The 14,279-nt window shown below is 38.9% G+C and overlaps 1 gene segment (V, D, J or C); it reads left to right on the top strand.

The window, feature by feature from the left end:
- Positions 1–2,796: 2,796 nt before the first annotated feature.
- On the top strand, positions 2,797–13,628 carry LOC128099674 (immunoglobulin kappa variable 4-1-like). The segment is given in 3 exon segments: positions 2,797–2,845; positions 3,010–3,330; positions 13,309–13,628. Coding segments are annotated over 3 exon segments (690 nt in total).
- Positions 13,629–14,279: the final 651 nt, after the last annotated feature.

The following is a 14,279-nucleotide window of genomic DNA, read 5'->3' as shown; positions in this document are numbered from 1 at the left end:
TCTTTGTCACCAGTCTGTGGAGAGTGAGCAACAGACAGAGTTGTTTGGGGTTTTCATGGGGACTCTCTGAGCAACAACTTATTAAGATGTAACCCATTCCTGACACTGGAGGTTTCACATGGTAGTGAAAGATGTCCAGTTGAGGTATGACAAACCTTTGTTATTTGCTGATTTCACTTAGGTTTCTTTCACATGTTTACATGTTAAGGAAGTCTCTACTGAAGTAGGTTTCCATATGATCTCTCAAATGGCTCTTAGTGTTAATTGTCCCTCCCTATATTCTTTCTCTTATTCCTCTCTTTTATCCCTTACATATCTCATTGAACATGGAGAAATTGAGCTGGTGCCCAACTAGAGCTTTCACTCCTACTGACTAGTGTTCATGATGCTGAAAGATAATCTGCATTCTACCAGAGGAGAGAGGTGACCACCAACCCAGCCATAAACCCTGTGATCTAGAATGGTTGTGGAAGTAGCCAACTTCTATGTAATTGGATTCAATGCTTACTCCATGAGATACAACCCATGCCTGATATTGCTCTGGTGATCAAGAACCTGAGACTAGATAGGTCATGGACCCAATGGAAATCTAGATATTATTTCTGCTAAGGGAACACAGCAATGAAATGACCTAATGACATTCTGTTGTACCCATAGGTCAGTGTCTTGCTTAGCTTCCATCAAAGCAGCGTCTTATAGCAGTAGATAGGAACTTATACAGAGAATCACAAGTAGACAAGGTACAGAGAGTGGTAGACCTTGGAACATTCAGTCATAAAGGGAATGTTTTCATCAAACTCCTCCTTGAGGGCTCATGGATCTCTGTGGAAGAGGAGGGGGAAAGATTGTGATAGTTAGAGGGATGGATGACATCAAGGAAACAGTGTCTTCCAGACACTACAGGATTGATGAAAACAGGAAATCACAGAGACTTACCTAGAACTTGCTGTGTACCCCAGGCTAGCTTTAATCTAATGGTCCTCTTGCTACTGTCTCCCCAGTTCTGGGATTATAGATGTGAATCTCAACTCCTTATCATGATATTTTATTTATTTTTGTTTGTTGTACTTTACACAGAGTACTGGGTCTATAATGTACTTCTTATATATATTTTATAATTCAGTACTCTGAATCTTGGAAGGTTCTTTGATTTCTGTTATCGCTATTGATTTTCATTCATACACAAATATTTTTTCCTTTGGATGGCAAAAATCTATGATGTTGTGGTCTATTGGTCTTTGTAAAATTATTGCTTGATTTGGGATGGCTATGCCCCCTTCTGGCAAAGTTTTTATCTGTTCACTATGTCAGCAAGACCACCTTGACTCATTTCAATATAGCTAATTTCTAAATTACCAAGGAATACGCATTTCTGGAATAAACACTCTTGGCAGTGTTTGTCTACAGCCATGACTTCTTGGAGAAATTTGGTTTTTTTTTTTTTTTTTTTTTTTTGGTTTTTCAAGACAGGGTTTCTCTGTGTAGCTTTGCGCCTTTCCTGGAACTCACTTGGTAGTCCAGGCTGGCCTCAAACTCACAGAGATCCGCCTGGCTCTGCCTCCCGAGTGCTGGGATTAAAGGCGTGCACCACCACCGCCCGGCTCCTTTTTTTTTTTTAAAGGAGATGTGTAGCTAGAGTTTTCCTGCCTGGCCCACAGTCAGGACAAATCTCTCTCACCTGCCAGTCCAGCAGCCACTCAGACCCGATCAAGTAAACACAGAGACTTATATTGCTTACAAACTGTATGGCCATGGCAGGCTTCTTGTTAACTGTTCTTATATCTTAAATTAATCCATTTCCATAAATCTATACCTTGCCATGTGGCTCGTGGCTTACTGGCATCTTCACATGCTGTTTGTCATCATGGCGGCTGGCAGTATCTCTCTGACTCAGCCTTCCACTTCCCAGCTTTATTCTCCTCCTTGTCCCGCCTATACTTCCTCCTAGCCAATGGCCAATCAGTGTTTTATTTATTGACCAATCAGCAACAATTTGACATACAGAACATCATACAGCAGAGATGACACAATTTTTATTCCTACCACTTGTTTCCCAGTCCCACAATACATTTGGTTTCTTTTATTTCCCTTCCATTTCCCCAAGTTTAGAGGCATCTTTCAGTTATCAAAGTGGTGGGGATGATACTTGCTAGTTTCTTCTGGGTTTATCTTTGCTTCAAGGTTAAAGCTTCTCTGATCCCAGGCTTAAATTCATGACCCCCATGATTTCCACAGAGCGATTTCTGGGTTTTTCTTTGCATCTCTGTCCTATACTTATCCTGAAACTGGAGGCCAAATGTCTGAGACACTGTTCATTGTCCTCAATGTAAGAGTGGCTTTGCAGATGGGTGATAACAAATTTTGACCCAATACCCCTCCTCCCCCATCTCTCTCCCTTCTTTTATTGCATGTCTTCTTACTCTGTTTCCTAATTTGTTGTTGCAATTTTTGAGAGCATATCTCATGATTTCCCTAGGACTGACAATCTGAGATAGCACTCCTCACATTCCTGATTTAAATATGTCTTGGATTTTAACCCACAGCTGTTATTAGAGCACCTAGTAGATTTTTCTTGGAAATGCTGTAAATGGATCCCTTTCAGTGATTGCTCATGCTCTCTGTGATGGTATTTTTGCCTGTTTATTGACACCAGCTGCTCTCACACAAACCCCCTAGGCATTTGCTTTTGTATTTGCTGACTGCTTTGCATGAGCCCTTCCAGCCCAGCCCAGCTGCTCAGAATTTATAAACCAGGGCTTTCCAGTGAGAACTGCATCATATAGCAGGGGGAGCAAGATGGAGTCACAAAATCAAGTTCTCATGTCCCTGCTGCTCTGGGTGTCTGGTGAGAAATTAAAAAATATTATAATTATTTCAGGGTTAGGGCATAATATTTCTTACATAATAATACTTTGACAATATGAAATTATAAGGACATTAAATGACAAATTAACTGTCATAATGTGTGTTTGTGTTTCTGTGTTATTCAGTGTCCTTTCATGATCACAGGTATCTGTGGGGACATCTTGATGACCCAGTCTCCATCCTCCCTGACTGTGTCAGCAGGAGAAAAGGTCACCATCAACTGCAAGTCCAGTCAGAGTCTGTATGGCAGCAATAACAAGAACTACTTGTACTGGTACCAGCAGAAACCAGGACAGGCTCCTAAACGTCTGATCTACTGGGCATCCACTCGGGACACTGGGGTCCCTGATCGCTTTACAGGCAGTGGGTCTGAGACAGATTTCACTCTCACCATCAGCAGTGTCCAGGCTGAGGACCTGGCAGATTACTACTGTCTGCAGCAACACAGTTATCCTCCCACAGTGCGTCAGCTGAGAGTCTCACCAGCTGCCTGCACCACACACAGCCCTGGATGTGTGCACTTCCCCCTTCTGCCTGAGAGCTGGTGTGCCTGAAGCCCTGATGTGAAAGTTTGCTGAGCCAAGTAAAACATCATGGGTTCAATGTCTCTTATGTCTTTCGGTATGAAAAACTTATATACGGAAAAATGCAGGAAAGAACCCAGTATTATCTTTCTGTCCTTCTGTAATACATTACCACAAATTCTGTTGCTTCAATATTAGAGATTAGTATTTTTATGGTACTCGAGTTCTGGTGTCCAACATATGACTCTATTGGCTGAAGTGATGATGTAGGCAAAATTCACTTCAGCTTGCTGCTCTAGGAAAATTTCTTTTGTTTTTAGCTTCTATAGGACTTTCTACTTCTTTACTGCTGAATATTTTTCAAGTTTTTTCTTTCCATTTTTATAAATTATCTTAATTTTAAATTACATTTTAGTTAATTACATTTTTTGTGCATGCAAGCATGCATGTTTATATGTGTGTAGGTGCACAAGTACAGGCAGAGGACAACTTGGACATGAGTCTTTCTTTTTGTGATATGGGTTCTGGGGATAAATCTCAGGTCTGACATAAAGCTTTGTGGCAAGAGTCTTTGCTCTCTGAGCAATCTTGCTTCACATTAATTTTCTTTATTAATGTATATTCATTGAAAACAAACACCATAAAAGCAGTGTCTTTCAAGTACACTATAATTTTGACCATATCTATTGATCTTCCTCATTTCTTCTTCCCTTTCCTGCTGTTACACATTTTTACATTATCCATGTAATGTCTTGTATTTTTATCAGAGACATACATATATACATAAGTACATACACACATTTGTACACATATACCACACACATATCCACATACACAAATACACACAAGCATGCACATATAAGATCATGCATGCATAAAGAGATACATATACATACACACTTATATATGTGCACACACAGACTTAACACACAACATATTTAGGATCCACAAAGGAATGAAAATGTGATATTTGTTGCCCATGTTTCTGGGGCCACATCTCCCTCTGAAGACCCCTCATCTGCTTTCCAACTGTGGAGGTCAGGTACCCTCTCTGCATTCTAATGTTGGATGTAATGTTGTGTTAGCATGTGCTGCTCTCCAGTCTTTCCATCACATATCGAATAATAGAATTTAGTGGTTTTAGAGGACAATCCTTTGTGCTCCTGTGTAAAGAATTAGCAGACTAATCTCATCAGCGCTCTGATTAAGAAACTTATTGAGCAACAACAGCAGGGAGCAAGTGCGTTACAGACTACATGAAATTGCTGGAGATCTCCAAAGACCTTAAAGATATGTACTTGGGAATTAATGTCTCCAAACACTCATGATGTGGTTGTGCCTAGAAACACAGCTATGCCAGGCTGAGGTTGAATACCATGGCAGAAGGGCATGAGAGGGGAAAGATGCTTACCTTATGGCAGCTGAGAAGCCAAGGGAGGTAGGAGGAAGCCAGGGACTGGACACAGTCTTTAGAAGCATTCCTCTAGTTCCTCAGTTAGCACTGACTTCATACTTTCTGCAAGCTCCCGATAATGCCATTTAATTATGACACAGCAATGGATACATCTAGTAATTGAGTCAGAGCACTCATGATCCGCTCACTTTGAATCCTTGGAGCCATAATTTTGGAACCAAGTATTTATTTCACATGGGCAGCTTTTCACATTGTGGAAATGAACTATAATATAAAAAAAAGGCAGTGGAAGGACATGCAAGTGGATTCATTTTGAAATATATGTAGAAGAGGAGAATAAGAATCTCCAACATGAATTATAAGAGAGATGGAAAGTGTACTTTATGTTAGAATAAGATAACAATTTGAACATTTTGTTGACACACATCAAAGGAAATGTCTGTTTTGGGAGCTTGAAATGTTGCTGTCTTAACCATGAGTGCAGGCTGCTGAGCTATGAGATTAGGTTCATTTAGCTTGCTATTGGTTTTCTCCTGTCCTTGCTCAGAGCTCCTTCAGTGGTTATGGAACATGGTCAGGAAGTCAGAAGGGACAGATCATGGCCTTCCAATCAGTTCCTACTTGAGTTTTGTAGAATAGCATTCAACACTGATCATTTGACTATGGATGCTTTTAGGAAAACTCCTGTGGCCGAAAAAGAACAGAGGCATGTCTGATTCAGGTTAAGTTAAAAGGTTCAGCATCTCCCTGGCAGTGAGCTCAGTGGGGAAGGTGATGGCTGTATAGATCTCCGAGTTTCTCATGACACTGATGCATTTGTATTTTTTTAACCAACTAATGAATTTCTATTGTTGCAACAGCTCATTTGCCTACAAGCCCATGCCTGAGATCTCCTGGAGTTGCGTGAGAAGGTCCTCTCATGTTTAGACAGAGAAAACCTAAATGGGGTTCCCCTTATTCCAAGACTAGCATCAGAGACATTCCTTACGAGTATCTCCAATTTTCACCAACCCTTCCCACATACCTCTCTTGGTCTCTTTAAAATTCACAATCTCTTTGAATTGTTATATATGTACTCATTTGTATACATATATAAATATATTTCTAAATATAATATATAAATGCAGCCCAATCCATCCATATAATATGACTTGTATGCATACATTTTCAGGGTTAGCCATTTGATACTGGATAACCAGTTAGTATACTCTTCCCTGAGGAAGTCTGTTTCTCTTAATCTCAGCATTCCTTAGTTACCTGTAGTTCTATGTTAGGGTTGATGCCTCCTGAGCTTTCTCCTTTTCACATTAATGTCTATTGGTGTCATTCTTGTTCAGTTCATGTTTAGACAGACATGTTGGTGAGGCTTCATGTGTGTAGCTACATGTCTGGCATTTATAGCAGACACAACCTTACAGAAAACTTGCTGTTTTTTCTGACTCATACAATCTTTTCAACTCCTCTTCCTAAACGATCCCTAGGCCTTAGGTGTAAGAGTTGTGTTTTAGGTGTATCACTTGTCACTAAACTCCTCAAGTCTGTATTTTGATCTATTGTGGTTTTCTGTACTAATCTTCATATGTTTCAAAGAGTAGTTTCCCTGATGAGGAGTGAGAACTGTGCTGATCTTTGGGTATAAAGACAATAATAATGTAGTTAGTGATTATGCTGCCTTAGTAAAGTGATAGTTGTAGGTTCTCCTCCAGTACCCGTGACTTCACTAACACCAAGTAGTTCGATAGTTTTCCAGTACCAGGGACAATGTTTTTCTTGTTGAACAGGCTTTAAGTTTGGTCAGAGAACTATTGGTTACTCTCAGGATATGTGTATGATTACTGTAATTGTAGGGTTATTGTGCCATGGTTGTCATTATTGTGGTTCATAGGCATCATAGCTGGGAAGGATTATTGGTTGCTTTCCTGCTTTGGAAGCTTCTATGTTGCCTAAAGCTAGTCTTCAGAGAGTGTGCATACATGCCATATCCAGCTTGGGTCCTCTGGATCTTCTGTCCAAAGTATAATAGGGACTTACCTTCTTCTGCCTCTGGGTGAAGATCAAGGGCAACAGCAATAGCCTAAAAGTTTTGGGAGTCTCTTGAACAACGCTGAGCAACAACTCAAAAGACAGTGTTTCATGGCTGATATTTTTCTTTTTTTCCTTTTTCTTTCTTTGCTAGTCTATGGCTCTTGGGGAGAACACTGTCAGCATAAATGAGAAATTTCATTAAAATATTATATACGTATGTATATGGTCTACACATATACAGAGTTATATGTACTATAGGAATTTTCAATTAAATAGTTAATAATATATATGATTGCCTACACATTTCAGACATCTATACAGTTACTTTACTCTTCAATCTCCTTTTACTATATTTCTCCCACTCTCTACTTAATTACAGCCCGTATTTTCCACTTCAGATCACTTTTACCCTTCCATTCCCTTATCTATTGCTTCTCTTCCCCCACAATGATTTCTTTATACGTTTTTGGTTTCTGCAGTTACTCCAGGTTATACACTTGAATGTGGATTTGGAGCTAGGAGTTTCTGATGAGGAAGAACATATGATGTTTGTCTCTCAGGTTCTCGGTTACCTCATCCAATATGATCTTTTCTAGTTCCATTCATTATGTTCAAATGACTTTTTTCTTTATAGTTGAATAATATTCCATAATGTATATGTGCAACATTTTAATTATCCATTCATCCATTGTGGGACTCTTAGGTTGTTTCCAATGAATATGACTGAACGTTCGAGTATCTGTGGAGTAGGCTGTTGATTGAGTCTTTGAGGCATATGGAAGAAATGGAGTAGTTTTGTCATATTTATTTTGTAGCTTTATTTGATTCTCTATGTAGATTTCTGGAGTGACTAGATTGGTTTACAGTTCCCCAACAGAGAATGAGATTTATCTTTTCTTTTCATCCTTCCCAGCATTTGTTTCAGTTTTTCCATTGATCTTTGCCATTCTCACTGGGATAATATGAAATCTCAAAGTTATTTTAATTCTATCACTAATTGCTAGGAATGACAAATTATTAAAGATATATCTCAGTTATTTTTATTTCTGTTCTATTTTGTGATATCTTTTCAGATCACAAGCTAATTTTTTGAATGAACTATGCTGTTTGTTTGCTTTATCTTTATTCTTTGTTTTTTGAACTCTTTGTATATTCTGGATATTATTTCTCTCTTAGATATTACCTGGCAAATATTCATCCTAATCTTTGGGTTTCCTCTTAACCCAATTGATTGTCTTTAACTGTCTGAGAGCCTTTTAGTTTTAATGAAGTTCCACTGGTTAATAATTGGCTTTGATTCTTGGGTAAATGAATTTCTATTCAGAAGTTCTTTCCTGTGCTGATACCATATAGAAATCTGCCTATACTTTCTTGTATAAGTTTCTGTTTTTTAATTTTTGAATTTAGGACTTTGATCTATTTGAAGTTAGTTTTGTGGAAGGTGATAAATATGGGTCTAATTTCATTTTTATAAACACACAACACACATACACACACACACACATTGAAGGAAAAAGGCAAAATCTTGGGCATTAATTTGGGTACCCATTATTCAAAGTCAGTTTGTGTAATTTAATTTCTTTCTTCAGAGATCTTGCCTAGAATTTTGTTCACTTCAAAAGATACAATTTTGTAAAATCAAAATATATATAAATAAGTATATGACAATACATAATGTCATATGCAACTAATAGGTCAATTATTGTAGTATATAGTAGTTTTCAAAATGTTTATTACTTCTTTTGTTTTTGGAGATTGTAATGTAGTTCCATCATTTTACTTTCCCCTTTTCTCCCTCTAATCCTTCCCGTATACCACTCCTTGCTCTGTTTCAAATTCATGGCATCTCTTTTCACTAATGGTTGTTGTATACATATATGTATATTTGTATACACATATATTTCTGAATACAACCCGCTCAGTCTGTGTAGTGTTATTGTATGTATGTTTTCAGAATGAGCACTGGGTGTTGGATGGTCTTCCTGGAGAAGACTCTTCCACACTCTGCACTCCTTAGTAGCCTCTGGTTCTTTGTATAGGACTGAGGCCTTAAGATCTTTCCCTATTCACTTTAGCATGTCTATTGCTGTCCTTGTTCAGTTTGTGTTTAGGCAGATATTCTGGGAAGACTTTATAGGCATGTCTTCTGACCACACTAGGAGATACAGTCTCAATAGGAAAAAACTTCCTGAACCTCTGGCTCTTACAATCACTCTGACCACTCTTAATTTTGGGTGAGGGAGTTATTCTGTAGGTGTATCCATTGGGACTGGGCTTGACAACTCAGATTTCAACTGGTTATAGCTTTCTACTATGGTTTCTCTCTGTTGCAAAGACTATATAATATTTGTAAAACTTTTATGATAGTTGATGTGTTTGTTCATGACCATAAAGTAGACTGTTTCACTAGATTTTTCAGTTGACACTTTATATTTTTAACCACTAAGATATTTTATGGTAATAGTTTTGACTTTATGTTTTCATAACCAATCTAACATTAGTTAGTAATCACTCCAGTCTCTTAGACACATTAGAACTTTTGAAAGAATAACCTGGGTTCATCAGTTGAAACTTCCAGTGATGAGAACAGAAAAAGTGGTGGTTGGATGACTAGCTGCTCCCCACTCTGAATATGTCCCAGTTGGACAATTGCTCTGTCTTTAGGGTATCTTGTTGGCTCATAATTGGCTTTTGGACTAGTGTATGGGGAGAACCTGCTTATTCACAATGATCTGCATTCCATGCTCATATGTCTCAGCGTTTTAGCTCTTGATGACATTTATAATTTGGCTTAGGTCCACTTAGTGTTGTAAATTCCCTTTGAAACCAAGAGAAAGCCATATCTTTCCACTACTGAATAAAATTCAGTTGCTTTCTCTTCTTGCTAAGGAACACAATGTAAAAAGCACTATTGCTTGAAAGCATGATATAATTGAGATTTCAAAGTGATTCCAAAATTCTCATAATTTTTACAGAAGAACATCCATACAGCACTTTTTTGTGTAGTTATTTTTAAATTTGTTTGTTTGGAATTTTGGTTGGAAAGATACAGAAAAAGAGAGTGAGAGAAAGAGAGAGAAAGATAAAGAGAGAAAAGGGGAGGAGTGGAGAATATGCAGATGCCTGGAATAAAGGAGGGTTTTACATAATAATGAAGTGGTGGATTTAATAGGAAACATAGTCATTTCCATATTCATGCAGTTCTCAACATGGCTGAAATAAGTGTTAAGGTAATATCATGGAATTAACAAACCTGGGGGAGTTAAACCTGTTTCTCTATATCATTTTTACAACTGTAAATGGGTATCATACATGCCAGACCTATGTTCTATTAACAAACTCTTTTACCAGGCCTTGATTTATTTGTTTTCATTTAAAAATAGGGTCTCACTTTGTTTCCCAAGTTCACCTTGACTTTGCAAATATCCTGACTCAGTCACTCACTCATGTGCCAGAATTAAAAGCCTGATCCATCCTGCCCAATGACTTTCCCAGTTACTGACCACACATGCTGTCAGGGTTAGGGTTTCTGTCACTGTGAAGAGACATCATGACCACAGCAACTCTTACAAGGGAAAACATTTAATGGGGTGACTAACGTATATTTCAGAGGTTTAGTCTCTTATTGTCATGGCAGGAAGCAATGTAGCATGCAGGTAGACATGGTGCTGGAGCTGAGCATTCTTACATCATGATCCAAAGGCAACAGGAAGTAGTCTGATACATTGGGAGTGTCTTAAGCATATATGAGACCTCAAAGACCAAACCCACAGTAACACACTTTCTTCACCAAGGCCACACTTACTCTAATAGATCCACACCTTCTAATAGTCTTACTTCCTTTGGGAGCCATATTCTTTCGAATTGCCACATTCCACTTCCTGGCCCCCAAAGTCTTGTAGCCATATCGTAATGCAAAAACTGTATTAATTCCAACTTCAAAAGGCCTCAGAGTCTATAAGTCTCAACAATGTTTTAAAGTTCAAAGTTTGAAGTCTCTTCTGAGATTCATGCAATATCTTAACTATAATGCCCTATAAAATCAAAGTCAAAAAACAGATCACATACTTCCAATATATAATGGCACAGGATATACATTGCCATTCCAAAATGAAGGAAAGGGAGCATAGGGAGGAGATACTGGACCAAAGCAAGACTGAAAACCAGCTTGGCAAACTCCAAACTCTGTATCTCCATGTCTAATGTCAAAACACTCTTCAGATCTCCAACTTCTTTCAGCTTTGTGACTGCAACACCCTTCTTTCAAACCACAACACATGTAGTCTGGAAGTCATGAAGGATGTAGAATATTTTGATACTACTTCTAATCAGCCTGGCCTAAGAGAAGTTGGTTGAACTGTATTTCTAAACACAGCAATACAAGTATTGTTTTCAAAATCCCAATGAGTCTTTCTTGAAACAGTGACATATAGTATGTGCATTTGGTCACATTTACACATTAAACAATATTGACATACAACATCATGAAGCTATAAATAAATATATCTGAAAAATTTTCCAATATTTGGTCACTCCCTATCTGTTTTCAAATAACTCACAGACCAATATAATAAGATAACATTTGAATCTGATTGAAAATATAAGTATGTGGGATGAAAACTAGTGGGTTACACTAAATCAGCACTCAATGGGAAATTGAGCAGTGAGTCTTCACAAAATAAAGAATGGTTCATAGTCCTAATTTCATGTTCTATGTCAGGCAACCAAAAAAGGAAATAAGTATTAAATAGCGAAATGTAGCAAAACAGCAATTAAATAGACCTTCCTGCCTGTAAAGGACAGTCAGGAAATGATGACTGTAGCCACAGAATAGACAGTGCTGAAGACATTGTCACACCCTTTTAACGACATAAGATTCAGGTATTCAAAGGAAACAATGAATTAAGTGATGAGATAGAGTGCAAGATGGGAGAAATTTTAGGCTCTCAAGTTTGAGTAGACTCATAGATTGCTTTATTCGTAGTAGAGCAGGAACATTTTAAATATCAGTGATTGTGTCATGAAATCTCTAATGTGTATGTATCACATTCATCTCTTCTCAGTTGCATGTGACTATGGTGATATTATGATGACTTAGTCTCCAAACTCTATGGCTGTGTCAGCAGGAGAGAGAGTTTCCATCAACTGTAGTCCAGTCAGAATCTGTTTCGAAGGTCTACCCAGAAGAACCACTTGGCCTGGTACCAGCAATAAACCAGGGCAGTCTTCCAAACTGCTGGTCTCTTAGGCATCTTGAGCTCCTGATAAGTTTACTGGAAGTGGATCTAGGATATATTTCACTCTCACCATCATTGCTGTCTATTCTGAAGCCCTGAATGTTATTACTGTCAGCAGCATTACAGCTCTCCTCCAACACAAACCTCATCTGAGAGTCTCACCGGCTGCCTGCATCACACACACACACACACACACACACACACACACACACACACGGACACACGGACACTTCCTTCATCTGCCTTACAGTCAGTGAACCTGGCACATTGATGAATAAACTTGTGAGACCCATCAGAATATTAATAAGCACATTGTCTCCTAGATCGCTGGAGCACAGTGTATTTAAGTTCTCACTTTAAGTGGCTATTTTTCTGTAACAATTTACCACAAACTATGGCTTGAACTAAGGAAATTCATCATTTTGTAGTACTGCAACCCAGAAGTCTAACACAAGACTCAGTGGCCTGAAGGTAAGATGTTGGCAGCCTGCAATCCCAGGTGAAGGCTTTAATATTAATTATGTAATTTTTATGTGCATGGGTGTTCTGCCTGTATGTAGTCTTGCACCTTGTGCATACAGTGCCCACAGAAGCCTGAAGAGGGCATTGGGTCCCTGGAACTGGAGTTACAAATAGTAGTAAACTGCTATATGGGTGCTAGGAATTGATCCTAGGTACTCAGGAAGAGCAGCCAGTGCTCTTAGCTGCTGAGACATCACTCCAGTCCCTACATTTCCATATGGAGGCTCGGGAAGACACTACACCTTCTTTTGTTTTCCATCTCTTGGTGGGCTTCCTACTCTCACATTGTGACTAGTACCTCCACTCTTTCTGGTTTTTTAGTTTGGTCAAAAATTTTGCTGTAATATATTAATTGTCTTAAAAGCATTTCAATTCCTTTAAAATATAACATACATTTTGAAAAATATTTGCCCTCTTCTTACCCTTCTCCCCTTTCTACATCCTACTTGGTGCATTCTTTCTCTAGTTTTGCTCTGCTTTGCTCCCCCCCCCCACTTTCTAATTAAGACTCATATACATATGAGAATTTAGATTTCTATAATATCTAGGGTCTATAAATTATACTTAAGGTATGACCCCCACACACATACATACTTAACAGCATTTCTTCATTCTTCCCTTCTTTTATGGGCCCCATTCTCCTCTGATGACTATCCATCCTCCTTTGAATTGTGAAGACTGAGCAACCTTACTCGTCTATGTTTTGTGCTTTTAATTGAAGGTGGCAGATGTGACATCCGAATGACACAAACTGTATCCTCCCTGTCTACATCTCTGGGAGACAGAGTCACCATCGCTTGGAAGTCCAGTGAGGACATTTATGCTATATTATCATGGTACCAGCAGAAACCAGGGAAAGCTCCTAAGCTCCTGATCTATGGTGCAAACAACTTGGAAGATGCGGTCCCATTGAGGTTCAGTGCAGTGGGTCTGAGACACAATATTCTCCCAGTTAGCAGCCTGGAGGCTGAAGATACTGCCACTTACTACTGTCTGCAAGGTTCTGTCACCCCTCCCACAGTGACACATGTCATGTCATAAATCATCCAGAGAAGCAGAAGTGTGAACCTGGGCTGCCTCACCTGTTCCTCCTGGTCCCTGCATCAGCGAGAATGTTTGTCAGGTACTGTCTGCCCTTGAAGGACACTGTGAGCTTTTAGTGTAAGCAGCCAGGTGAATCTCGTGAATCCCAACTTTTCATCTTTTCAGCATGTGTAGCACAGAAACAACTACTATCCTCTCAAGTGCAGTGCATACGTAGGTTACTACCCTTAGTGGTCTGAGTTGTATATTCAGTTGACATTCTGAAACAAAGCAGAAGACACTATAGACATAAGGAGCTAGAATTTGAAATCTACTCTGGGGCCATTACCTTGCTTAGGTAAAGTAGTATCAGGTGTTCAGGAAGCTTGTAGATGTAAGTGAGGAATATTCTGCTTGCCTAGAAGTTAGAGTTCATTTGTCAAAGAACTTGTGGACTGGGTTGTAGATGTATCCAACCTTCTTATTAAATAAGAAACACAGAACCAATGCAAAGAAGAAAGCCAAGAGGTCAGAGCTAAGAGCTAAAACCTTACCCTTCCTCCTGCGGTGGTCCTACCTCTCCGAACCAGAGCTACCCCTGTGTTAAAGTCTTTATATAGAGTTCCTGTCCTGCCTTCTCATTGGTTGTAAACCCAACCACATGACCGC

Source organism: Peromyscus californicus, unplaced genomic scaffold, assembly GCF_007827085.1.
Source record: "Peromyscus californicus insignis strain IS unplaced genomic scaffold, ASM782708v3 Scaffold_6__1_contigs__length_162567912, whole genome shotgun sequence".
NCBI lineage: Eukaryota > Metazoa > Chordata > Mammalia > Rodentia > Cricetidae > Peromyscus > Peromyscus californicus.
The sequence above is the reverse complement of the archived record's forward strand: the minus strand, read 5'-3'. Positions and strand labels throughout refer to the sequence as shown.